At 45.5% G+C, this 27735-nt stretch overlaps 1 protein-coding gene across 1 annotated transcript in view; it reads left to right on the top strand.

Moving 5' to 3' along the window:
* Positions 1-27735, top strand: part of DNAH12 (dynein axonemal heavy chain 12) — a 3791933-nt gene that overhangs the window by 3419669 nt on the left and 344529 nt on the right. The window contains exon 69 of the mRNA XM_069643677.1: positions 14791-14894. Within this exon, the coding sequence (XP_069499778.1) occupies positions 14791-14894 (104 nt within the window). The remainder of the gene's footprint in view (positions 1-14790; positions 14895-27735) is intronic.

The following is a 27735-nucleotide window of genomic DNA, read 5'->3' as shown; positions in this document are numbered from 1 at the left end:
CGATAGATGAGATGATTATTAAGCTCTTGTTAACATCTTCAGGCTACTTGAAACACACTGACTGGTTTCGACGTAAGTATTAATTGAAACACATTTCATCAGGGGCACAGTGGCCGCCTAACTTCAAAAGACCTAAATCAAGAATTCCTAGTGAAGACTGGCAAACGGCTGCCATACAGGGACTGCATAGCCTTGTTTAATGACCTGCATTGAAGATGGCATCTTTGGGTTTGCTGTCTGCCTTCTTCATGTTTGAGGTGGGATTAGCAGTTCTTCCAGAGTAGACCCGTCCTGGCTCTGAGTTTTTATATTGACAGGTTGGCAAATGTCAGGCAAGATGATAAGCTTTTTGTTGGTTCCACTAGACACAGACTGGGTCAAGTAGTGACTTAACAGAACTTGTCATGCTGGGTCATTCTGTGTATTTTCAATATTTCAGTGTTATTAAATATGGGCTTAGCCATCACTGGCTTTACATATTACATACATATTCACATACATTCACATAAAAAACAACTTTAAAAATCTCAAACAATCTAAAACAATTTGTAGATAACCTCTTAAAATAAAATACCAGCTGACAATTCTCTTAAAATGAATAAACGTAATTCATAGAATTTCATCATATGATATATAAGATTAATATCATTACCATCCAGGAGATTCTGCCATATTGTCTCAAAATGTTTTACCTTACATGAGTTATCATATCGCTTCAGATAGTTCGTTCTCAACAGGTTTAGGCTTTCACAATCGCTCATTAGATGTTTAGCTGTTTCTGTCTTTTCAATACCACATAATCGACATAGCCTCAACATTCTTGTAATTCCAAGTCTAGCTCCCAGAACTTCCATAGTATCACATTTATTAAATCTAAAAAGCAGATACAGTCTTACTGTCGTCAGGTGGGGGAACGCTTTTTGATAATGGGTGTACCTCTATCTATAGTGCATTTTCTGAGGAATAACCCACCCGTAGACAGAGATGCTAAATGTATCATATATCGTTCTTTTGCCTGAGTGTATATCACCATTTTCAGAAGACCTTTTGCTTTTTCATGTGGTACAGTCATCCATCTTAACATGTTCTCCTTAGCCCATTTAATGTATATCATACATATGTTGTAGATAGATTGGAGTTTTTAAAAATTCTCAGTCTCTTTGAATATTGTCATCAGGTATACCATAAATGTGTTATTATTCAGGGTATATAGCTTTACAAACAACATTGCCGATTTATATTCAAAAATGTCGCTGGCATAACTAAAATTGCATTCACGTAAAATATATTCACACAATACATTAGTTGGCAGTCTAAAAAGCTGTCTTAAAATGTTTCCTTCAAACTTATTAAGCTCATTTTTTAAATTCCTTCCCCACACTTTGGCTCCATACAGAAGACATGAAACAATTTTAGCAGAATATAACAATACAATCGTTTGTACAGAAAACCCACCCTGTCTGCCTATAAATTGGTTCAGTGCACCTGCTATTTTTTTACATTTCAATTTTGTCTCTTACCAGTGTTGATTCCATAACAGCGTATGGTCTATGATGACTCCTAAGTATTTATACCATTCAACAAGTTCAAGCTGAGTCTTATTCACAAATCTTTTATAAGTGTTAGATCGACTCAGTTTGCTGTTCCCTAAGAATGCCATCACCTTTTTGCCAATATTTATAACCAAACCATTTTTCTCTAGATATTCAACCAATGCATTCAGTTTAGTTTGTAGTCCTGCAGGAGTATAATCTAGTAGCACTAGGTCGTCTGCATAGCCAAGCCAACCCAGTTGCAATGAAGAGATCTTAACATCATCCGTTCCTAATCCATTAATTGAATCTGGGATATCTGCCAGGTAAAGGTTGAACAGTGTTGCGGCCAGGGTGCAGCCCTGCTTAACACCTCGACATGTAGGTATCGCTTCAGATAGTTTACCTTCTCCATCTAACCTAATCCGTACAGAGGTATCTGAATATAGTAATTGAATCATATGTAGGAGCCCAGGCGGGACCCCCCATTTTCTTAACTTTATCCATAAATTGCCTCTTAAAATTGTGTCCAATGCTGCGCTTAGATCAATAAATAAAGCATATTTATTTATTGTATTTACATTTTTATTTATTTATTTCTTTTACATTTTTAATGCGCTCACACAGCCCGTAGGCATTGAGGTGCTGTTACAAGAATTGTTTGTTTCTTAGTCGCGTCATTTTTTTTGTCTTAGTTGCGTATTTATAACGCGCTTAAACACCCAGAGGTTTCTAAGCGTGGACCCGGGTATCGAACCTCTGTTGCTTCGTGTCATCTTGCTTCCAAGGCGTGCACGTTGCCGCTGAGCTATCCTCCCGGGACAAGTAATTTCCGGACCGCCCATGAATATTCTATTGCGGTCACTAGATTGACAATATTATGGATAGTGGACGATTGGGCCCTAAAACCAGATTGATTACTCGGTAATATGTTATTATTACTGATCCATTCATTCAATTCATTCAGCAGCACTTTAGCGAATGTTTTAGCAGGAATGTCTAACATGGCTAACATCCGGAAGTTTGCAGGTTTTTTCCAATCTCCTTTCTTGTGGACCGGAAGGATTATGCTTTCTCGCCATGAATTAGGGATGATTGCATATTTTCCAATCCAGCAAAATAGTGTAAATAGGGCTTTCGCCCACAGCTTTGTCGCCATCCGTAAAAGAGCATTACAGGTCCCGTCTGGGCCTGTTGCCCTCGAGATCTTTAACTGTTTTATCAATTTTGTTTAACTGTCAACCGTGAAAGTACCATGCCATCTAGCATTAACTATTTCACACCCTTCACTAATAGGGCCATCTAATCAAAGTGTATTTCTAACATGTGTAATCCATAGATTTTCTGATACACAATTAATAGTTAAACATCTCTTCTTTGTTGTATTGATTGCCACCCACATGGCCTGATGATTATTATTTCGGGCATGTGTAGCAATATCGCACCAGATTTCAGTAGCCTTAAAATGTACGATATTGTCTGAGCCAGCTATGATGTTGTTTGTTGGCTACTTTTATCAAAATAGCTGCATCGCTTGGTTGAGTATTCTTTATATCATTGATCCTATACCTTAGTTGTTTGCCTTTTGAATTGACCAATCAGAAACAGTGTTTTTTAATTATAAAGATTCCATCTTTCACTCGTGCTAACATTCTTTCTTTTATGATTTGAGACCTCTTTGATATTATTAACCACCTGTTCAGATTTAATTATTATTTCATTAGTATATTCCTCGGCATGTTCAGCCATCTGCTCATTAAGTAGTATGATTTCAGCTTCAGCTATCACTTTTGCTTTACCAAATTTAGTAGGATTCCATGTGATCCGATTTGCTGCGTTTTTAATCTCAATATTGCTGTTGAGTTGGTAGGAGGTCTCTTCTTTAATATATTTCATCAGCAGGTAAAGTGGAAGATGGTCACTTTCTTCTCTAACACCAATTGACATATCAAACACTAAATCATTGGCACTATCATTCACCACTATATGATCAATTGTGGATATACTTTGACCACTCACACTAGTCGCGCTACGGTTAGGATAACTACATGTATTACCATTCAGCATTTTCAGGTGATACTTGAGAAATAAATTAGCCCAGGGTTTCCCAAATCTATTTGAAAAACCATGGTCTATCGGCCCCGAACAAACATCATCATTCATTACATCCTCAGGTATCTTAGCATTAAAGTCGCCGACTAATATACAGGGTAAACCTTCTATAGCTTCATTTAGGATTTTGGCCACCGTACCGAGGTTGATTTTATTGAACGCTCCATTCGGAGGGTTATAAATATTCACTAACTGTAGTTTTGGTATCTCAGGTATATTGGTCCAAATCTCTACTGCCAACACCATTTCTGTGGACCATTTGGTGTTCTTTCCAACCCATGTGTGTCTAATGGCTGTAAGCAATCCACCTTTTGGGCGGCCTCTTGGTCCCTTCACTGCTAGACTTTGTTTAGTGCACCAACCATCTATGTCACAAGGTTTATACAGCCATGTTTCTAGTAATGCGATCATACAAAAAGAATCAAGATTTGCAAGCAGCCCGTCTTCAGCTTTATAGTGATGGTTACCGGGGGGCGTGGCCTGATGTCCACGGAGTGAGGACGCGAGTTCCCTGAGCTCCGTCTGGGCCGCAGCAGTCCGATCCTTTTCAAGGTGATTCAGCCCACAGACACCGCATCCGAGGAGATCCACCGGCGGCCGAAGCGGGAGACCTTGTCTTCCACCCAACCCCGACGAAAATCGGGGCCTGAGAAGCTTCTACCGCGACCCGGCGCTGGCTCCCCCTTCTTCCCGGGCGAGGCACACAAGATGGCGGCCGCCTCACGTTGATAACCCAGCGGCTCGCACTGGATCCGGGAGCCAGCGACTCGCTGACTCGAGCAGTCCCTCCCTGCAGTCGAGTGCACCCCGGCTCGGGCCACTCGAGGGCACCGCCAGGACCCGGTGCAGCAGCCAAGAAGGGCCAGGAGGAAGATCGCTACGCGGCCGATAGACACGGGGGAGAGGGTGGCGACGGCATCAAAGAGGCAAGATGGCTGCCGCGAGGAACAAAGCCAAGCACGCTACTCTGGACCCCTTTGTAACATCCAAGCCTGCTGCTCAATCCACACCGAAGACCTCACCAGCACAAGATGCCCCTGGGGATGAGACCAGACATAATCAAGTGCTTGAGGCGATCGCGGCCCTGAGGACATTCATCGATACGAAAATCGGGGAGGTTAAGACGGACATACAACTTATCAGGCAAGATGCCCGCAACTTAACGGAGCGCGTCACCATAGTCGAATCCTCCCAGAAGGACATCTCAGATGAGACGACGTCTCTACAGAAAGAGGTAGCGGACCTCAAACGGAAAGTGCACTTCTTGGAGGCGAGATCCGAAGAAGCAGAGGGTCGGGCCAGACGGAACAATATCAGGATCCTGGGCGTACCGGAGGGGTCGGAGACCATGGACCCGACGGCTTATGTGGAGTCCCTGATACAGCAGGAAGTAGGGGTGTCGAAACTCTCGCAGGGATTCGCCATTGAAAGAGCTCATAGATCCCTCCAGAAGCGCCCCCCGCCTGGATCCTACCCCCGCCCCATCATCGCCAAGGTCCTCAATTTCCGCGACCGAGAGGTGATCCTGAAATTCTCGAGGGAAGGAGGTATAATCGAGCGGGGTGACTCAAAGATTACCATCTACCCCGACTATACCCAATCGGTGCAGAGAGCAAGGAATTCCTTTGTCCCCATCAAGGCCCAGCTGAGGACACTGAACATAAAATACATGCTGCTCTATCCATCACGACTAAAAGTAATCCACAATGGGCGGGCAATATTCTTGGAATCACCAGAAGCGGCCACTATGTGGATGGAACACAATAACCTTGCTGAGGCTCCCAAAGAAACCACGCTAGAGGAACGCACTTAGCACGCCCAAAAAGCTGACCGCATACTAACGCGGCTGGAGCACCCATTTCTTTGGTATTATACTCCAAACCGAACCGAGGCTATACCAATACTGAAGAAAAACTACCACATCAGAACGCTAAATGACTGCGGGCTCACTCGACCTCCCGCCCATGGACACAGACCACGGACCCACCGTTGACCAGTGCAGACCTCTTTCCTGCACACAACCACTCGCGCCAGAGACCTGGACTAGGTCGGACGGCGCGAGGGCCCCCGAGCACTCCACCCCGGTGGCTGAAGCTGGGTGCATTAGTTTTAGTTACTTGTTCCAAGTTGTTATTGTTATGACTGTCCCAACCCGGATGAATAAAGATTTCCTGGGCCTAGGCGGGCCTACCCACCCCACACAAATGGCTCATCACCCACCCTACAATACGGCTCATGCAACACTGGGAGAAGGGGTGGCACTCCCCTCATCGAGGAACCCACTTATGCAATGGCAGCAAGACTCAAGCTAATTACATGGAACGTTAGAGGGATGGGAACATACATAAGAAGAAACCGGATTTTTTCTTATCTAAAGAGGAAAAAAATATCATTGGCCCTCCTGCAAGAAACACATCTCACCTTGGAGGCCACAGACAAAATCCTGAAATACTGGGGAGGCCAGGGTAGCGGCGCATCCTTCTCAAAGTACGCAAGAGGAGTCTATACATGGGTGAGCCCGGACACACCATTTCAACAAATGGGAACGGAGCTGGATAAAGAGGGCAGGTATGCAATAGTGTGGGGCATGCTTGAGAACACTCCCCTGTGTATAGTAAACTCGTATTTTCCCCAGCACAACATACCCTCACACATCAAGGACCTATGCGCAAAATTGCTGCACTACCGAGAGTATACGTTCATATGGGGGGGGGACTTCAACTCTATTATGAACCCGGAACTGGACAGATCGACAGCTCCACGCATGCCCCATAGCGCCTCTCCTGGGGCCCTCCCCAGGATGGTGGCAGACCTACACCTGACGGACATTTGGAGAGACCTCCACCCCTCGGATAGATCATATTCATTCTACTCGGCTCCCCATAGCCTCCACACGAGACTGGACTACTTCTTCATCGCCAACGAACTAACCCCGCAAGTTGAATTGGCAGAATACATGGGCAGAACAATATCTGATCACTCCCCCTTGCTGTTGCAGCTCTCCCTCAAGGGCCCCCGCCCCCCCATCCCGACGTGGCGCATGCCATCAGATGCCTTGACCGACCCAGCATTCAAGGAAACCCTAAGAGAAAAGCTGGAAGAATATTTAGCGATAAATAAGGGTTCGGTCGAGAAGTGGAGCACGCTTTGGGAGGCGCTGAAAGTAGTGACAAGGGGGGAGATAATCGCCGAGGCGGGCGGGATCAGGCGACAACTGAGGAGAGAACTGGAGGTCGTGGAGGAGAGAATAAAGCGACTTGAAAGTGGCGCCCCACCAACCACCGAAAGGGAGGCTGAACTGAAACTGATCAGAGAGGATTGCAGGGAGGCATGGGAAAGACTCTCGAAGTTTGACTTCTCTGTGCGCACCTCGAAGGCCCACAGGGAAGCTGACAAACCGGGCAGAATACTCGCATGGCTATGCAGGAAAGAGCACCCGAGACAGGCCCTCAAGGAGATCAAAGATACGAACGAAAAGACCTGCAGAACACGACAAGAGATTAATGATACCTTCACGGAATTCTATAACGACCTATACACTCATGAGACGAAGGTCCCCATAGCAGATATAAAGGATACGCTGGCTGAGGTGGGACTGCCTAGGCTGAGCCAGGAACAACAGGACAAACTTGGGGAGCCTATTACGGTGGAGGACATCACAGATGCAATCAGATCCCTCTCCACAGGCAAGGCTCCTGGCACAGATGGACTCATCCCAGAATTCTACAAGGCCTACGAGGAGATCACCTCTCCTATACTACACGCAGTATATACGGAGGCATACGAGTCGGGCACTCTCCCTAACACTATGAGAGAAACCCTCATCGTCCCGATGCTCAAGCCAGGCAAACCAGCCGATAGATGTGACTCATATCGCCCACTGGCGCTCCTAAACTACGACGGCAAAATATTGACGACCATATTGGCCAAAAGGCTCTCGAGGGTGATCGGTTCCCTGGTACATGAGGACCAGAATGGCTTCGTTCCGGGGCGTAACACCTCCGCCAATCTCAGGAGGCTCCAACATATCATTTCACAGACGTCCGAAAGCGAGGAAGATCTAGCAGTACTCTCACTGGATGCCATAAAAGCCTTTGACTCTATTTACTGGGAGTGGCTGATCGAAACCCTGAGGGAGTTCGGACTTGGCGAACACTTCATCCGCTGGATAGAGGTCCTGTACAGCGACCCATTGGCAAGAGTTAAAACGGGTGTCATGATATCGAGGGCCTGGCCCATCCAGAGGGGTACCAGACAGGGATGCCCACTGTCTCCAATGCTGTACATTCTAGGCCTGGAGCCGGTGGCAATATACTTCAGGAAGCAGTTCTTTGACGCTGGCATCAGCATTGGAGGATCAGACAACATCATCTCGTTATATGCCGACGACGTCCTCCTATACCTGCGCGACCCCTTGGAGAATGCCCCGATTGTATTGGATGTTCTGGACAACTTTGCAAGATACTCGGGGATAAGATTTAGCAGGCAGAAGTCTTGCGCGTTCCCACTAGCAAGACTGAAAAATAAACCTGAGGAGGAGCTTCCTGAGATCGGGATCCGTTGGCAGGTGGACACTTTTCGATACCTAGGCCTCAACATCACACATTCACCAATATCCACCCACAAAGCCAACACGGAGGCCGCAATGGGCGGAGTGCGGAGATCCATACAGTTCTGGTCAAAGCTCCCGCTCTCCATGATGGGGAGGGCGGCGATAGCTAAAATGATAATCCTCCCCAGGTTCCTCTACTATTTCACCAACGTGGTGTATTACATTCCCCCACCCTTTTTCAGGACACTCGACTCTCTGATCAGGGACTTCCTCTGGGGACGAGCCCGGCACCGACTCACACTGAATACCCTCACACTCCCTTACGCAGAGGGCGGCATTCAGCTCCCCGACTTCCAGAGATACTTTCTGGCGGCTCAGTCGACACACCTGGCAAAATGGCTCTCAGATGAACCTTCAGCTGAGCTAGAACTTCTATCCCACTCCTCTTCACCGCTGTATCCCAAGGAGCTACTCTGGAACCCCCGACTTGGACCCCCCAACCCACCCACTATACTAGAGGTTGGAAGGCGGGTATGGAACAAGGTGAGATCCATGGCGGGCCTGCAACGCTCTTATACACCCGACACCCCCATGATGACGGATGTCTGCAAAACCTCCACCGACCTGGCAACTATGAGGAGATGGGAGAACCATGGTCTCTACACATGGGGGGACATGTTTCATGATGGCCTCTTCAGGGACTTCGAGTCGCTTCGAGAAGGAGATGGACTACCACTGGGCCATTTCCTCTGGTACCAAAAAGTGAGACATGTGGCCAGAAAGAACTGGGTCGCATGGCCTGAGGAACCAGAAACTCACCCCCTCCTGAGAGAAATGTATGACGTTGGTGACGGATGGAGACCGACGTCCAGGTTGTACACTCAACTGAACGATCGACCCAACCCAAAGAGCGCCCGGCTGAAGGTAAAATGGGAGGCAGACCTCCGGACTGAAATCACAGAGGCCGAATGGGCGAGAGCCCTGATATATCCAAAGGAGGTATCCAGAAACGCCAGGTTTAGACTGATCCAACTGAACGTACTCTACAGAACGTATATGACCCCTCACCGGATATCCACGTTCAACAACAAAGCGGACTCAAGGTGCCCCTGGTGCTCCTCAGACCTGGCGGACATGATTCACATGTTTTGGACCTGTTCCAAATCTCAGAAACTCTGGCAGGCCGCTGAACGGACCTGCAGGAATGCTGGCCTAGAAACTTACGAGTGGACACCCAAGGAGTGCCTACTGGGCACCTATCCGAGACTTGGTAAAATCAAACACTTGACGAAGCTTATGGATATGGCCTGCCTTCTAGTTAAGAGAACAATTGCCATGGCCTGGAAGGCCCCAGCGGGCCCCAGGTATGACCCCTGGATCAGGGAAATGGAAAGATGGACTACGGCTGAGACTGTAGCCTGGGAGGAGGGAAACAAATGTGGCGGCGACGATGTGAGCAATGTGCTGGAGGCCTGGAAAGCCCTCCTTAGAGACATGGTCTTTGCAACGAGCTACAAACCTCCTTGAACCCACCCCCCTTGCATCCTAGAAAGCAACAGACACTACAGATTAGCCCACCACACCCAAGGGCTCCACCCAGCAACTGTACTGAGGGAGCAAAGCCGATACCCGCCTCCGGACCCACTCCCCGAACCTGGCGACATTGATTAAGAAACCACACCGAGAGTTGGGACAGTCACTGTTACTGTTATTGTTATTTCTTTTCTCTTCTTTTCCCTTTCTTCCTTAGTTTGTTTGTTCTTTATTAATAGTTTTGTCGTTGGTTATAAGCTGATCACCATATCACATTTACGCCAGTTATTGCATTTTGAATGTAACTGCTTTCAGAATCTTATCCTTGTACAAGTTTACTCACAAATGCCAATAAAGACATTTAAAAATAAATAGTGATGGTTACCTCTTGTGTTCCATGATAGCATTATACATATCTCATCAGGGACGTTTTTCAATATGAGATTTGAATGCTATGGGTAACCATTGCCAATATCCATTGGTCTCTGCGGTATTCGTAAGTATATCTGACTGGTTTGCCTTCATATCTGTCGAGCTCCCAGCTTTATTTGGATCAGAGTTCTTCGTTCCACTACTTATTCCCACATTTTTGTTGGATTTGTGTCTCGGTTTAGTTGACACATTATCTTCTTCTGTAGTTCTATTTTTAATAAGTTTAGGACCTGACAATATCTCCTGATATTTAACTTTTTGCATGTATGTTTCCTTACAAGAATAACCCATTTGGCTAAATAGATCACTATGGATCAGAATGTAATCCAAAGTGACATTATCAATACACCACACATTGGTGATAGCCACGCTTGGAGTAACCAATTGGTCTACTATCTTGAAATCTCTAGAAGATATCATCCGTAGTGGTACAATGGCTGCGCAAAGTTCTAGTAGGCGCTTTCTATTCACTAACTCGACTGTATCCGACTTGGCAGTCGCCTGGAACTGTAGAGCTCTGACATAGTTAGTTGGATCATTTTTGTAGATGTTGTAGCTATCGTCTAACATTATCTTCTTTTGCACTTGAGGCAGTTCAGTAGTAGAAGCATCCACTTAATTTCTCTTACCCATTTTTGGTTTCGTATTATCTGATTTGTCTATATTGGGCTCTTCAAAAAGCCTTTGCATGTCTAGCAGTATTGCATCTGCTATACTCTGTTGGTCGTTGCTAGCCATTCATCTAACATTGGGCGTCTATTAGCTGGTACAGGTCTCGTATCTTGAGAATTTTGTCTAGAGTTCACTTTTTTCAATAACCGTTTTTTTTGGTTCATGAATAGACACTATGTGATCTCCAACAAAATTAGGTTCTTTAGTTAATGGAATCAGTCTAAGTGGATTAGATACATTGGGTGTAGGGGTAGGGGGAAAAGGGATAGGCTCCTCCACAATACTCACATCATTCGCTGCTTTGACTATACATCCATTTTTTGAGACTCTCCCATTACCACTACTATACATGGCAGCTTGGGATATCGCTTTCTTTTTAGATAGTCTACTCTTTTTTAGACTCCTGGCAGCCTGTCCAAAGTGTGCAGCCTTAGCCATATCAGGAATAGTATAATCTGCTGTCCTCTCGATGCCATCTGACTCTTTACTAGTTTCAGCTAAATTTTCTATATTTGCCATTGGAAGCATCTTTAATATCTTCAACTCCCTATTGACACCTATATCTCTTAGCGTCTTTTTGTCTCTGTTAATGCTCTTATGACGTAGGACAGAGTGTCCATCTACCTAATGCTCAAAAGTATCACATTTGTCGACCAGATTAATTATAGTAATTTCCAGCCCTTCTAGTATTTTCTCAGAGCTCTTAGAGACAAAGCTCAAATTAGATGGAGAGACTGTCATCCCTTTGCTCATTATAGACAACTTAGTCGCCTTAGCTGGTACACTTTCTACATCCTCATAGCTCGACATTTGCACATCTTCATGTGTAATTATTCCAATGATTGGGTCAACCACAAATCGATCTTGTGGATTAGGTTTATCAAAGAAGATAGGCATTTCTCATATTGCAATCGTTGTACAATCATTCACTTTGTCACTCTGGAGCTCATTCACACTTCTCTTTTCATTATGTGCACTAAGTCATAAGGCTCATGAAGTATTTCAGCAAACAATTTAGCTCCAATACACGGTAGGCTACATGCAAGTTCTTCAATTAACTCATTCATAGTATTTACCTTATCTCCGGCACTCATCTGTGCGGGGGATTACCCGACTCGCCGAATCAATTTTGTTAAAAAAGGTGGTCATTTTGGCCAGCTTACTGTCGGTCAATAGACCTGGTCTGGAGATGATTTTCCGTTTGCACGCTCTACTCGATCTAATTCCAGACTCTAACTGGGGAGTTTCAACTTTCAATTTCATATTGTATTTTGAGACTCTCTGTTGGGCACTGCCAGCTGATCGTAATTCCATACAATTTACTTTCAACAGTGTGACTCACATGGGTCAAGTGCCAATTTCTCTTGACAAATATGAATAAACCTGGGACAAATTGTATAAAAAGCTATAGTACACTGCACAAAGCAGCAAACAGCCAACAGCGTACTTCTTGTACTTCCGGGTGCGCGCACGGGTGCGCTGCACACTGGGTACTTCTAACTGCTGGGAGGAAGGTCAGGGGAGGAACATTAACCAGCAGGCCAATCACAAAGTTTCTGCAATCAAGGGAAAGGGAAAAAAGTCATGACGCGAACAAGTGTTGGCTAGTTAGATCACACAGCGTCAGCTTCTCATTCTATGTCCTCTGCACAGCAAAGGTCTTTCAATTCAGCCAATCAGAGAAATTACTTGAATCAGGCACAGGCAACTTCTGTGTTGCCAGTAAAGACGTCCTCTCCTCGTCGGCGCTGCGCCATGGTAGGAATGTCTTTACAGGGAAAAGTCCACCGACAGCGCAGGTGATCACTGCAACGTTCAGCCAAACCAACAGCGTACTTCTGGTACTTCCGGGTGCGCGCACGGGTGTGCTGCACACTGGGTACTTCTAACTGGTGGGAGGAAGGTCGGAACCTTAACCAGCAGGCCAATCACAAAGTTTCTGCAATCCAGGGAAAGGGAAAAAAGTCATGACGTGAACAAATGTTGGCAAGTTATATCACACAGCATCAGCGTCTCATTCTATGTCCTCTGCACAGCAGAGGTCTTTCAATTCAGTCAATCAGAGAAATTACTTGAATCAGGCAACTTCCGTGTTGACAGTAAAGACGTCCTCTCCTCGTTGGCGCTGCGCCACGGTAGGAATGTCTTTACAGGGAAAAGTCCACCAACAGCGCAGGTGATCACTGCAGCATTCGGCCCAGCCAACAGCGTACTTCTGGTACTTCCGGGTGCTTGTTATTTATGTTATTTTGTCGCTGGGAAAGATGTCCCAGAAAATCTAAAAACACATTCCACCAGAGCAGTGCAACCACTTTGGATCTGGAAAGAGGTGTGCCAGTGCACAATATTTGCAATGCTGCAACTTGGACTTCGGTGCTCACCTTTTCAAAGCATTACTGTCTGGACACCTTGTCGGGTCAGGACGCCAGGTTTGGGAAAGCTGTTTTAAACAGTTTGAATCAGTAGAACAAAATCCATTGGTCCTACCTCCATTACAATACTGGTATGGGAGTCAGATGAGGAATCCGTAGGAGGACACAATCCAGGGAAGAGCAAATGACTTTCCCCTGGTAATGTTGTTTCTACTGGATGTTCCTCCCACAGATTCCTCATCGCGGTCCCAGCCTACTCCTCGGACTTTAGGTGAATTTTTGAATGCAGTTCTCTCTCTTTCAACGCCCATGTGGGTTATATATCTTGTCGGCTGTGCGAAAAGGGGTAAAAACTAGAAGTTAGGCAACAGGCGCAGTGCGTGCTACTTATCCCACCGTCAACGTCATGTCCGAGCGCAGGAATGGAAGCCACTGAGGGACATGGACCCAACGCTGCACAGAGCCCTCTGCTGTCAAAATGTTTCTGAAACTCCAAACAGGATATTGGTATATCTAAGATGAAGAATCCGTGGGAGGAACATCCAGTAGAAAGAACATTACATGGGGTAAGTAATTTGTTGTAATCAGTAGCCATCATCCTGCTGGGTACCACTCCGCCAGGGAGTCACTCATGTAACTCTGTTACTCAGGTGCTCAGGTATCAGGTGGGGACCCATGCTCCACCAGAGTAGCAGGGCAGGAACCCCAGCTAGGATTTGCTACAGTTCCTCGTATCTTCTGTGCCACAGCCTCCCCAGTCAGTGAGTGTGTGACTGGTTTTCCAGTTTACACCACAGCTCATTCTTGTGAATGCCAGCGTCCCAAACCCTGGCCTGTCTCAACAGAAAGCACCCTCTTGTTCTTGAGCAGGCTCGCTCCCACGCTTCATTCGTCACAATGCTGCCTGCCATCTGTCAACTTCAAGGGAATCGATGGATCGCCCCTCCACAGTGGCTTTGCTCCACAGTGATTGATGTAGGCATTGATCCAAAAAGCGACATGGGGTCTCCACAACTTCCCTCACAGTAGATGGAGTTTCGTCTCTCTGCAGATGTGCTGGGGAAGTCCCAGAATTGGAGCCTGTGCCAGAGCTCCACAGGGGGGCGTCTTCTTCGCAGTCCTGCTGGCACTGCCATCTTGTTTTATTTTATTTATTCTTGCAGGGATCCACAAAACGATATGCATAAAGAAACCGAGATGTGGTAAATAAAGGAGACTGCAATAATTGTTGAGTTTTCCAGCACAATATGTCCTAAGAATTCACATCCATTTCTTTATCCCTTTCTATTATCACATATACCCCATACCTTATATTCAGAGGACAAGGACTATGTGTTTAAACAGTTATATTGGTAGTTATTGTTTGGGCGTTTCAGCTACTATGACAACATATTTTCTTTAATGTGATAGCTCATAAAAACTTTATTTTATCATGTGTCTTTGAATAAATGTAACGGTTACCAATTAAAAAACAATAAGCATTAATACAGAAGACGTGTTTTAAATTTTGCTAAAGATAAGTTGATTATTGATTAATGCAGTGCTTTGAATCAGATGTTCTAATGCAGTGAATTCATGTTTACAGCTTCCAAAAGATTTTGACATTGAGGCCGCACTTGAAAAGTATCCGGTAAAATATGAAGAAAGTATGAACACTGTATTAGTTCAAGAGATGGAGAGGTTTAACAAGTAAGATTACATGGAGTGCGTTATTTCAATATAAAACCAGTAAATGATGTTATATTTAATCTACTACAAACTGCATATGCCAGTGTGCAATACATGACAATATCTATTTTGGGTTATGTTTATTACCTGTTTGCTCTCAGCGGCGAGAGTCACAATTGCTACTGGATTCCGAAGCACACACTCCACAGAAACTGCATTTTAATGAGTTTGGAGCCCAAACATCCCAAGGACATATTTAGCTCTGCCACAATTTCTTGCACAGTGTTCTCTTCATCAATCCGCTCCATAGAAATTACCTTATGAAAGTAAGAGGTAATTTTATTGGTTTTTAGAGCAGTGGTGGCTCTGGTTATAATTTGAGGAGGACAGATACGTTTTCCTCGTCTCAAGGGTTTTAACTTCGTCGGAACAGCCAAGGGAGAACCAGATACGTCCTTTTCATCCGACGTGGCCAAACAGCCATCATCAGGCTCTTCCCGCATGGACATAGTTGTAGACATAGCCAACACGTAGCAACACGTCAACCGATGTGAAAGCACACACTGTCTAAGCGACTAAGGGGGAACAATAATACGTCCGGTATTGATTAAGCAGGTACTCAGTGAACATCCAGGCATTAGTACCGAGCACAATACACAACTGGATCAGCGAGCAGTGTTGTAATAAAAATAAGCACGTACAGGTTGTGCTAAGGGGACACTAGCAGCACTCCATTATCTTTCCTTACCGGAAGGAAACAAGAAGGTTCAGCAAGGCTACTACAGGCACCAAAACGGACACAGCGGGTGGAACGTATCCTGGAATAAATACATTGGGTGCTAGAATAAAGATTCCCCCTGCTAATAGCGCAGGGAGCTCTTGATTCTATTAAAGACAAGGAGGCGAGCATTATGCTTCATCTTCTCTTTTATTCTAGTCTCCAGCAGTTTCAGCAACTAACATAAATTTCAAATGTTTTCTTTTTGAAATAACCATTTTTTTAAAAATCAAAACTCCATGTCCCATCAGTCCCAGGTCCCTGTAGTTCCAGTGACCTGATCATGTGACCTAGTCCTTCCTCTTCCTGTGTTCCTCCTCTTCTTTGACTGCTTCGAACTGCAATCTAATCGAAAACTGAACTGTCAACCAGACCAACGTGATCTCTGAACTTTGAGCTCTTGTCGAGTCGATCTCGCATTCCAACTTGCGGATTCGTTCCACGCGGCTCGCTCCCTTCCAGGCCAAGTTCAGCTGTTCTCCTGCTCATCTCCTAATGTCATAAACAATAGTACATGTTAGGGCGGCGGATACACACCCTATTCTGGGAGAAATTCATGTTAGTCATTTTGCAATACATCACAGTAATCCATCCATCACCACTTTAAATCTCCCGTGTATTTAGGGTGTGAAAATAATGCTTGCCTCCTTGTCTTTAATACAATCAAGAGTTCCCTGCGCTATTAGCAGGCGGAATCTTCATTCTATAGCAAGATGGAGGAGAGCATTATGCTTGTTCAAAGCCTCTTACTACAGCTTCTGCTAGAGTGTTAACCGGTTTAAAATAGAACGTTCTAAATGTGGTATCACTAACCCAATCTGCTGCTTTCAGAATATCTTGCAAGGTTGCTCCTTGCCCCTATGCTTTTGATGCCATTGCACCTCTAACTGAATGCGCTCCAAATTCTGCCATGTCTATGCCAGCTAGGCTCATAATCTCTCGGACCCATCTTGCTATAGTGGCTGTTGCTACGACTTTATGTGGTTTCTTGCGAGCTATTAGCTAGTTGTGCCCATCGGTCTTAGCTCTGCTCTTCTACTCTCGTATTCTTTTATGCATGCAGTTACACACCATTTTGGATGCACTTGCATGTAGGGGTAAGTTATTGTGGAGGGGGTCTGTCTTTGTTCTCCTGGCCAGATTGGACGTTACTCCATCTGGACCATAAACTTTCTTATTAACTTCCAGCGCTTTGACGTCTGCTACTCTCCTACATGATGCCATACTTAACAGCATTGCTAGTTTTCCAGACAGTCTTTCTAATGACAGATATCTATTACTGAGCCACTCCGCTAGGAATTATAGCACTGCTGCTACGTCCCATAAGGACTCGTACCTCTTTTGTGGCGGCTTCCTAAACCTTATTCCTTTTAGAAGTCGAATTACTGCTACATTCTCTCCTACTGGCACTCTCTCCACGGGAGAGTGACCTGCTGATATCGCAGATCTATACACTCCTATTGTTCTATAGGCTTTCCCATCTTGTAAGAGTTCCTCTAAAATATTCAGTACCTCCACTAAAGGGGCAGAAACAGGATGAAGACTTCTACTCTTGCACCATCTCAACCATCTGTTCTAAGCTCTGTTGTAGCTCCTCATAGATGAAGGATCCCATGACTCAGCGATGAGGCTCGCAGCTTGCGCCGAAATTCCTGGGAGGTTCCAGCGTCTCCTGCTATCTTGCACGCCATCAGCAGCAGTGTCCTCTTCACTCTCAGAGGGTGAAATGACCCAACTGGGTCTGTGAAAAGGTTTTCTCCTCGGGGTAGAACTCTCGTGTAGTCCGCCACTAGCTCCATGAGCGCTGGAAAACATACTTGAAATTTCCACATCGTGGCTACTACGATCAGATACGCTGCTTCTCTGCATACTTTTGACAGTACCCAGCTCATCATCATGAAAGGTGGGAAGGCGCAGAGTATCTGTCCTCCCCAATCTTGCTGGAAGGCCTCTACTACCGCTGCTGCTGGGTCCAGTCTCCAACTGAAAAATCTTTCCTTCTGTGCATTCAGTCTGGACGCAAACAGATCTGTGTGAACTGGGCCCCAGCGGTCTTCTATCTGTCGGAATATCTCTCTGTCTAGCATCCAGTCGCTTTGACACACTTCTGGCTCACTCTGCACTTAGCCCAGTATCCACTGACTGGGTGCACTTGGACCTCCAACCCACCCTGTGACCGTCTGTGCACTTGAACGATCCGTACGCACCATGCTTGAAGATCGTCTGTCTGTCCTACCTTGTCCGCACCCCTTAATTTCACTGGTAAAACTGCAGAATCACCATCAGCCCTATTTGCTGTATCTCCACTGTTATATGTACTTTACGCACTTACTCGGCCTTTGCGGTCTATTATCGTCTCAGAATTTCAAGGGCTCTGAGCGACTGTTGTTTTTTTTCCTCAGGTGCCCACCCTCCTTGAGCACTTTGAAACACTTGCCTGTGTATAGGCGCTTTATAAATAAAACATACCATACCATACCTCAACAGATGTTGTAGGTAAGGCAGGGGTATTATTCTCCTTCCCTCTGCCTCTGTTTCTGACTCCACTGGCCATGAGTTTCCCCCTAGGCCAAGGCTTTCTCTTAGGCTTGACTAAGACATCCTGATTTTGAGACCTAGTGCTTGAAGGGACCGGTGAGGGCCTATCGGGACCTAAGTCTTGAAGGCTCAACTCACCCATCACTCTTCTAGGAACCACTTCCCTGATATTGACAGATGCCCTGACCATTTCTCTGTTCACATCTTGAATGACAGGTGCTACTGGAACATTAAGAGATGGCCTACCAGAGAGGAACTCTGGCAAGAACCTCTGGGTTTATCATGAAGGAAGCTACATCTGTAGGTCTGGGCCCATTGGTCCTAACGTAGAGGTAGTTACACCTCCTAGCTGAACACTATCCTCATAAGAATTATCACTATGCAACAGGACTGGGATGGGAGCCAGTGCTGCAGCACTATTAGTTTCCTGGGAATCTAGACTAACTTCAGACTCTTCCTCTGAGGGAATGCAGTCTAAAGGGAAGGATACCCATGCCATCTCTTCTTCCTCATACTGAGAGAAGGCCAGACTGGCAGAGTGAACCCCCAAGGTTACCTCCTTACATTTACACTGGCATTTGACACATAGGGAGGATTAGAGTAACCACTCACATGCTTGGGAGGGTTAGTCCCTCTACCCTGACCTGATTCTGATGAATTCCCCTTTTTAATATTTTGGTGTGCCTTCTTGGACTTTGTTTTATCAGCACCCTCACCCTCTTTCTCTTTCTGCTTCTTTCCCTCCTCCTGCTTACCTGAAACCCATAAGTCAGCAGCAATGGCTAGCCTCTTTGGACTTAACTCCTTTGAGTCAGCCAAATGCTGCTTATGATCTGGGGAACAAGAGGCAAACATATGATCAAGCATGACCAAATTGATCATATCCTCATAGGTTGTTACCTTATAGCCTTCTATTCAGCCACACACGTTTTTTTTACAGAATCAGCAACAAAAGTTACATAAGTCATACTTTCTTTTCTTTTGTATTCTCTAGACCTCCTCAAGTATTCGACAGTAGTCTTCCCAAACTTGAGGATAAGAGATTGCTTCAGTTTTACAAAGTCAAATCGATCAGCCTTTGACATTTCCATAATGGCACTGCAGCCAGAATGGGCAGTCTGTTGATCAACCATGCAACCCTGTCAGCATCACTCACTCCTTGTACCTCACATGCATACTCAAAAGTTACAAGCCAGTCAATTATGTAATTATTTTCTTCATACATACTCTTTACTTTAATTATTTGTATATTGCAACAATGGACCCATGGGCATGAGGACGCTGACAAACAATGAAGCAGGGGTCAAATACACACAAAAAGGATGGGATGAACTCAGTGGAGAACTACGACAGAGAGGTGGTTCAGTCAAACAACCATGTTTTAAACTTTTTTTAAAAGGCTCTAGCATGTCATGAAATCTAAGATCGCACGGGAGATTGTTACAGGCCGAGGGGGCAGCCACTGAAAAAGCCCCCTTTTCTGTCTTCCTTGTTCTGCATCTGGTGATCACTAGTACATTTTGATTGTAGGATCTAAGATCTCTACTGGAGGCCTTATACACAGTGAGTTTTCTTTTCAGATAAACTGGCATAGTGCCCAAAATGCACTTAAAAGTGATTACAAGGAGGCAAACGCGTATGCCACCACAGGCAGCCAATGCAATGCTCTTCGAGCCTCTGAACCATGATTCTGTTTAGACAGGCCCATCACAACCCTCACAGCACCATTTTGTATTACTTGTAGTCTATTGACTTCTGCTTTGCTGAGACCAGACAGAAGACTACAACAATGATCTAATTTAGAGCGTTTGATGGCTCTAGCTAAAGTCTCAGCATTGGCCTGTGTTATGAGGGGGCGCAGGTGTGCAAACAGTTTTATATACTATGCAGCGGCTGTTAGGGAGACTTCTCATAAATGGCTACTTTCCCTTACCTAATGAGTCCCTCAGCAGCTTTGCTGGATTTATAGGATTTATTTTTTCACCTGGAAAGAGTGTGAACCTTTTTCCCACTCTTACATGTGTTTTGCCATGTGTGGTTTTACCATTTTGTGTGTTCTTGGGCTCTGGAGCCGCACCTACTCCATGAGCACCACTTTTCATGTGTGTTACACATCACCTTCAGTGCAGTAACACAGGGGTGTCTTTAAGACTTCCCACTGACTCCATTTTTCTGGGGCTGACTACTGTCCCCCAGAAACATGTAAGTTTGCCATTAACTTTATGTAGTCTCTTTAAACCACAGATTCAGTACACCCCATCTTACATGGAGTATTGGAAAGGATTAATTCTTATCCCTTTTTTCCGTCCCTCTTGGAGCTTTGTTTCGCTCCCTTAACATTAAGACTTGGCTGGTGGAAGTGGTAACTACCCTCACTTTTCTACCGCGATTATCTTATATAAACGTGGTATTGTTTTAGGCTATTATATTAGCCTCGAACATGCTTGGCCAAATACATTTTATTTTGGCTCCGGCTTCGTTTATTCACCATTTCTTTTTGTTAAAGTCTTTCTCGTGTTTTTTTCTGCGTGCCAAACCGGGGATGATTCCTTTGTTCGCTGTCTTTTCGCGGGCTTCTGCACAGAAGCCCTGCTTAAGGCGCCTGAAAGTCTAGGTAGGCAGGATGTGAGGGAGGGGTCTTCGGACCCCTGCCATGGGTTCCCTTGGTAACCCAAGTCGCACTCTTGTCTGATTGGCTAAGGGGACTGGCCCTGCCAGGTCAGCCACCCTGCTGTATGCTTGACAGCCAGGCTGTATGAATGGGGGAAAACTGCATAAAAAGCAGGTCTCTGGGACTGGAAAGGCAGAGTCGCCACTGGAACGAAAGAACCAACGAGGAACTGGAATAAGAGGACCTCTACAACGACCGAACCGCCTGGTGAAGCCCTGCTGCAGGTCCGAATCTTCAGAATCGGACGACAGAGAAGATGCTTCAGGAAACTTCTTCTCTTGAGCTGGTGGGACCAACCAGTTCGTTCAAACTGAAAGCCAGGACCCCTCCTCTGGTCGAATTCGCTGTACAGAGCCACAGTGGGCAGGAGAGCCAGGAAGGTCGGACCATGCTTGGTTTTTAAGGAGCGCACCTTTTATTCGTTGTTTTGCTGTGCTGCTGGCTTCTTCCCTGGGTGGCGCAGGACCCACCAGTCTTGCTACTTCGTGTCAGTCCGACAGTCGCTTCAGGAACCGTAAGCCTGCAGGAACCACCAGGATCGTCTGCCGCAGCTACAGCTCCCTCTCAGTTTTAAGGTACTGTGCAAATCCGGTTGTCCATTTTGATCAACCACGTTGAAAGTGTTTGAAATATTTTGCCAATCTGAGGGCTCTTCCTTCTCTTCTCTTTGAGCTAACTTTTCTACCAACCAACCTCGTCCGGAATCTGTGCCACAAACTTTACCGTCAACTAACCTGAACTGTGTGATCTTGAGCAAAGGACTTTTGACTCATTCACTTTGGCCCTAAACCTTTTCCAGCTGATCTCCTCGCTGTAGTTTCTCTTGTTCAATTGCCCTGAGTACTTACCTGTTGGTTTGCCTAATTTCTAATAACTTTGTCTTTCCCTCCCTTTTAAATTGCTGGAGTGCCATTTTACTCCCACTTCATTTTGTGAGCTCAACTGGTCTGGAATTTAAGGGAAGTGGTGTGGTGTATTTATGCTGAGAATAGTGAAATGTTATACAACTGTTGAGTAAATAAATATATATTCTTTGACTTAAACCTTGAGTCAGTGTTTGCCTGAATCATAGTAATTACTGTCCTTTGTGTAACTATTTGATACTGCTCACTTACTCTTGAGATAAGTCTGGCTGCTCTGCTACTGCTACCACTTTAACTGTAGTACAGGCTTGTACCAAAGGTGAAATTGTACTGTCACTTGTAGTCTTAATTGTGTGTGGTGTTCCCAAAGGGTACTGCATATCATTCTGCCTAACAGCGGCCAAGACCAGGCTCTCTACATGGGCCTTCATGGTAAGGCGCTGGTCGAAAATCACCCCTAATGATTTAACTTTTTTGAGAGGAATAATCTTCACATTGCCTAATTGAAAAACATCATAGGCCGAACCCAATTTAGGCAATGGGCCTCATCACGAGTTGGGTGGATACCGCTGGGGTTATTAGTGTTACCGCCAACCCCCCCGGCGATATCAGCGCCGGATCACGGGTTTGGCAGAACGGTAAATCCCTATTCCTGATTGGGCCCATTCGGGAATTCCCCATCGGCCCCAATGGGGAAATCTCGGTGCTACTACCACCGGCAGTATTAGCGCGGGGGTAATAGCGACGAAAATCAGCTAAATCGCAGCAGATTTGCCCCCAGCTCAGAGCTGGGGGTAAATCCTGCCAAGCCCGTGATTTGGCATACCGTTAAATGCGGCGGTAAAAGCGTTACTGCCGCATTTAAGGGTTATTGCCAAACTTGTGATGAGGCAGAATGTCTGCCGTGAGCAAGCAATCAGTCTCGGTCGTAAAGACCCGACAGGGGGACGACAAACTGCGTGTCATCAGCTAAGTTAGTAAAACAAATCTCTTACTGTTCCAGCAGTGCGAAATAAGGAGCCATAAAAATATTGTACAGGCAGGGGGGGAATACTCGCCCCCTTGCGGGACACCAAATGAGATTGGTACTGCTACAGCCTCAGCTATCTCGGAGCAGACTCTACTTTCTTTTTTGTTGAGAAAGGATGCAATCCAATGAGTAGCAGCTAGAGAAAAGTTTGCCACTTCCTCTATCCTGGAGACCAATAAGGAATGGTCTACCAGGTCAAATGCGGCTGTAATATCCAATAGCATGAGCCTGGAAGAAAGACCTTTGCCCATTTGCTCAAGGAACCTGGATTTTAATTCCAATAGCGCAGTCTCCGTACTCTGTCCTACTCTGAAGCCGGATTGTCAGCAATTTAATACAGGGAAGTTATTAAGATGTTGGGTAATTTGCCTATAGGTTGCCCGATCCTATATCTTCAGAAGGAAGGCTGAATTGGTAATAGGCATATCATTTAGAGGCTCTCCCGTTGGTAGCCCCTGTTTTTCCAGCAATGGGGTTGCGCATGATTGCTTTAGGTCTGTTGGCACAATGCTCTCCGAGAAGGCAGTGTTCACACATTTACAGATTTCAGAAAGCAAGGATGGGGGTCAACATTTTATGATGATAGCCGAGCAGGGGTCATCTTTACAACTGGTGGTTTTGAGGTGAGCCACTACCTATGCCAATTCTTCCACAGAAATGGGGGTAAAGTTGAATTGTGGGATAGAGGAACATCTTTTAAAGCAGAGCTTGGCTTATCAAGTCTGACAGAGCGGTTTCTCTCTTGAGTGAAATATTTGCTTTGATGCCACTCAATTTCTTAACCTTAGCGTCCTGTATACTCTGACACCAGACCGAGTCTTTAACAACTATCCGGTATCGGAGGGACTGGCTGTCTCCTGCTCTTTTAGTATTTTGAACAGTTTTTTAGCTTCAGATTTTGCATTCATGACAATCCTGTCATTGAAAAAACATTTTCTCGCATCCAAGATTGAAGTGTCGTATGCTCTGACGGCGCCATTGTAGGCTGCCAGGGGGCCTTGCTCAACATATTGGATTTTAACTTTTGAAGATCTGGAGAGAACCAAGGTTTATCTTTTACCAAAAACCAGGCTTTTCTAAGTTTCTCTGGGGCCAGAATGTTAGTAATGTCCTCCAGTTTAGAAATCAGGGCTTTTGATAATCCCCACCACAGAATTTGTAGGTAAAAAATTAATATCGGTACTTAGCAGCAGTTCAATTCTAGCCTGCGTGAGTAGCCTGGCATTTCTGCCAATGGTATCAGGCTTCTCCTTGTTTCTAAGTTTTACAGGGAAGTCTGCTTAAATAGAAAAGTGTATGAATGCGTGGTCAGACCAAGGACAAGGAGAAAGCCGTACATCTTTATTGACCACATTATTGGTGGCAGAAACCCAATCCAATGTATGCCAAAGACTGTGTGCAGGAAACCGATCCAGTCCTAGATTGGTCAGAGACGTCTCCAGCTCCACTCCCCTCTGGTCATCCTTATGGCCTAACCAAAAATTTAAATCCCCATCAAAAGAGAGCTAGAATGGGGTTTGAGACATGATATTAAATGATTAGCAAGTGCCGTTGTGAAGTCTTCTGTAAGGAGGGAGGCCTGTAGATCAGGAGAAGGTTAGGGTACTCAAGAGATCTTTAGGAAACCTAGGCTGTGAAGAGAACCAAGAACCATCTCCAGATCCTCTCGAAGAACCTTGTGATGCATGAATATTGGCAAGCTGCAGCTGGTGATCCCGGTGTTTCTGCCTTTCAACCCTCTTCATTTCCAATTTGGCCATTTCAAACTCAAGCTCTTTCTCTTTGAACCTAAGTGTGTCCTTTTTCAAATTGAACAATGCCTTAGCATTTGAGGAGATCACAGCCAGAATTCCAGAGGATAGGCTTTCTTCCTCCTCATCCTCAATACTAGCCAATGTAGTGGCAGTAATTACATCACTGGTGCTGGGTCCAGCCCCATCTCCACTATCAGGACCATTTGTCAGGTTGGGCACAACCTTGTTTCTTTCTAAGCCCAACATTTTTACAACCTACTCAGCTTTTGTGCCAGAGACAGTTCAGCCCCTCTCACCACACAACTTTCTCAACTGATCCGCTTTTGAGGCACTGAAAGTTGTGAACATTATTGTATCCATTTTATTTAGTACAGTAGGTGACTTGTATTTACAAGGCAATCAAAATGTATAGTGTTCTGTGTAAGCATTATCTGGACACTCCACCAGTGATCTACACTGTGGTACCCAATACAGATCCTTTTCACAAAACAACCAGATGTTATGTGGAGAGGGTCATCCCACTGATGTACACCAATTTGTTAGGACTGATTTTCTATACTCTGGCCTGGTGGACAGATGTATAGAAGGCCAACCTATATTGTGAAAGAAACAACTCTAGGAAGATGTAGCCAAACCAGTTTAGGCAGCAGTGACAGGCGGTCTAGGCTAAGTTCTTCATAGGTTTTGAGGTTGTAAGGGGTCCACAATGAGGTCACACAATGGGAATCACAGATTATACTTTGACAGGATGTATAAAAATACGGTTATTTATTTATGGCCAAAACACACTATAAAAAAATGACTACACCACACTATCAAACTAAGTACATATATACGTTCACTTTGTTATAAGTCATAATCCACATCAGATGATCCCTAACAAAAATTGTCCAGCCCTAAATTGTCTGGGGCCTTTTGCCCAATAGTTCAGGTTACAGTTCCACAGAAGTTAGGAGGTAGGAGAAAATGCAGGTAGGGTCTCTGGGGTCCAGTGAAGAGTTGCTAGGGTTAGGGTTCAAGTTCAACTAATGCCCAAAAGTAGCCCCAACAGTCATATGTCTTGCGCAAGCCAGCAATGGCAAAACCACTATTGTTATAAATAAGCTTTGTTACAAGCCCATTGACGTATAGGGGTAGGTTAGAAACTATGTAACTTACCCCCCTACTCCGAATTTTCCTCAGACTTGGCAGGACAAAGGAAGAGTGTCCGATGCTGCTTTTCCTGCCAAAAATCGCAGTCATTGATTCACAGGGGTTGCAGGTTCGAGCTAATCTCTGGTTGGTGTCTTTTACCATTGCAAGGACTTTCGATCGACCCCTCTCCGGACGGGACTCGGGTCAGGTAAGCTATTTCGGATGGTGATCACCGCAGCAAGGCGATGCAAAAGGACTCGGCAGCCACAGTCTGATTTTCCCCTCCTATCTTTGGTCCCCTCAATGCTAAAACACCAACATTTCGCAGGAGGCAGTCTCGTAGGGCCAGCTGAGGATCCCCCAAGTTTCAGGCCGAAACTAGGTACGGTGGCGCCGGCAGCACAGTACCCCAAAAACGAAGCTGATCAGCCACAGAACGTTTCCAGGGCACTTCCGAAGGCTTCCTTTGGCAGGGCACCGAGCAGACGTCAGGAATGGATATTTCCTCCACTCCAAGGGTTGCATCTCTTTCGCAGGACTTCTAAAGAGCAAGAGCAAGACAGGCCTCCTTCAATCAGGTCTCAGTTTTCTTTGCGGGTTTCGCATCTTGGCAGGATACTTGGATCCTTCAGGTTTCTCCAGGATTTCTGATGAATGGGTGCAGGGGTCCTCTTCTTATCCTAAAAGCCAGATTACAGCTGCTGCCCTCACTATCCAATAGCAGTACTAGCCCACACACACACCCCAGTAGTGGTACATTCAGGACCACTGAAGGGAACATTCATGCATACCACTCAGACACACCGAAACCAGTTTGTGGATTGGGATCAGACAGACCCAGCCCGCATATTGCCAGCAAACACACACAGCCCTCTAGTAGCCCACCTAAAGCTCCTGCTTTCCTGAGCACTGGAAGTCCTTATAAAGATGTTCCTGGCCTCTCAGGCCAGGAAGAAGGCTAAAGAACAAGATGGCAAAAGAACAGGCGAAAATTCTCATGGAACGGCCATGTTTGACCAAACGCACTAAACGCAGTAAAGCTAAAATGAAAATCTTCAAAGTGGGGAAAAGTCATTGCTTTTACCAACCTATCCTTTTAGCACACGCAGAGTAACTAAACATCCTCTGAGTGTTAGTCTAGGGCAAAACAAAAATGTACCCATTTGACCTGCAGTGTAAGCTGCATTGTACAATGATAAAAAGTTACCACAAGTGATACAAAAGTAACCAAAGGTAGTAACATAGTAACACGACTAAGGGAAACATGGTTTGCCAGTACTGACAGCCTGAAGGACATATCGGTTTCCCCATAACATATGAGCAAAGGCCAGTGTAGTGAGGGTTAAGGCTTCACTGCACTGTGAAAAGTACAGGTCAGATTAAAAAATAAAAGCAAAAGTTTGGGAGGTCCATAACGATGGAAGGAAAGGTGCAGTAAAGAGAAATCTTTCCTAACACTTCCCCTAGCAAATTATACATGTCCTCCTAAACTCCACCCTTTGATGCCATTTTCAGATTTTTACCATATGTTTACCATATGTTGGAAGGGCTCTTGTTTTGCTCCTCGGGAATTTTTGACTTTTGTACTACTTTGGATAGTTTTTGATAGATTCTTCGACCCTTTTCATCTTCAACCGATGCGTGTTGACTGCTGACTATGGGGACCCCTTGTCAGCGAAGATCGAGTTCCATTGTTGGATCTTCTTTCTGCAAATTCTGCAGGCCCATCCTTGGGCCTACATCTCAAGAGAGGTCTCTTCAGGGCCTTCAAGAAATGTGGTCTGAAGAACATTTATTTTGAGGATCGGCACCTCATGTGCCTGCACTGTCTACACCCAGACCGCAATGAAGATGGATGCAAGATCTGCCGTGGTTTCCTAGTGAAGACCAAGCAAGACTCCTATCGCAGGTTGGTGGTGTGGCTCAAAGGGAAGATGGTCTCTGACATGGCCTCCGGGCACAGTCATGCCTCATCAAGGACTGGCCGGTCCCATGAGCGTGCTCTCCTCTGAGAAAAAGTGGTTGAGGTCCTTTGAGGATTGCCCCTTCCCAGGGGATCCAAAAGAAGGTGAAGCACAATGCATCTGATCCCAC

Source organism: Ambystoma mexicanum, chromosome 2p (assembly GCF_040938575.1).
Source record: "Ambystoma mexicanum isolate Mex_15411 chromosome 2p, UKY_AmexF1_1, whole genome shotgun sequence".
Taxonomy (NCBI): domain Eukaryota; kingdom Metazoa; phylum Chordata; class Amphibia; order Caudata; family Ambystomatidae; genus Ambystoma; species Ambystoma mexicanum.
Note: the sequence above shows the minus strand (reverse complement) of the source record. Positions and strands in the feature narration are given on the sequence as shown.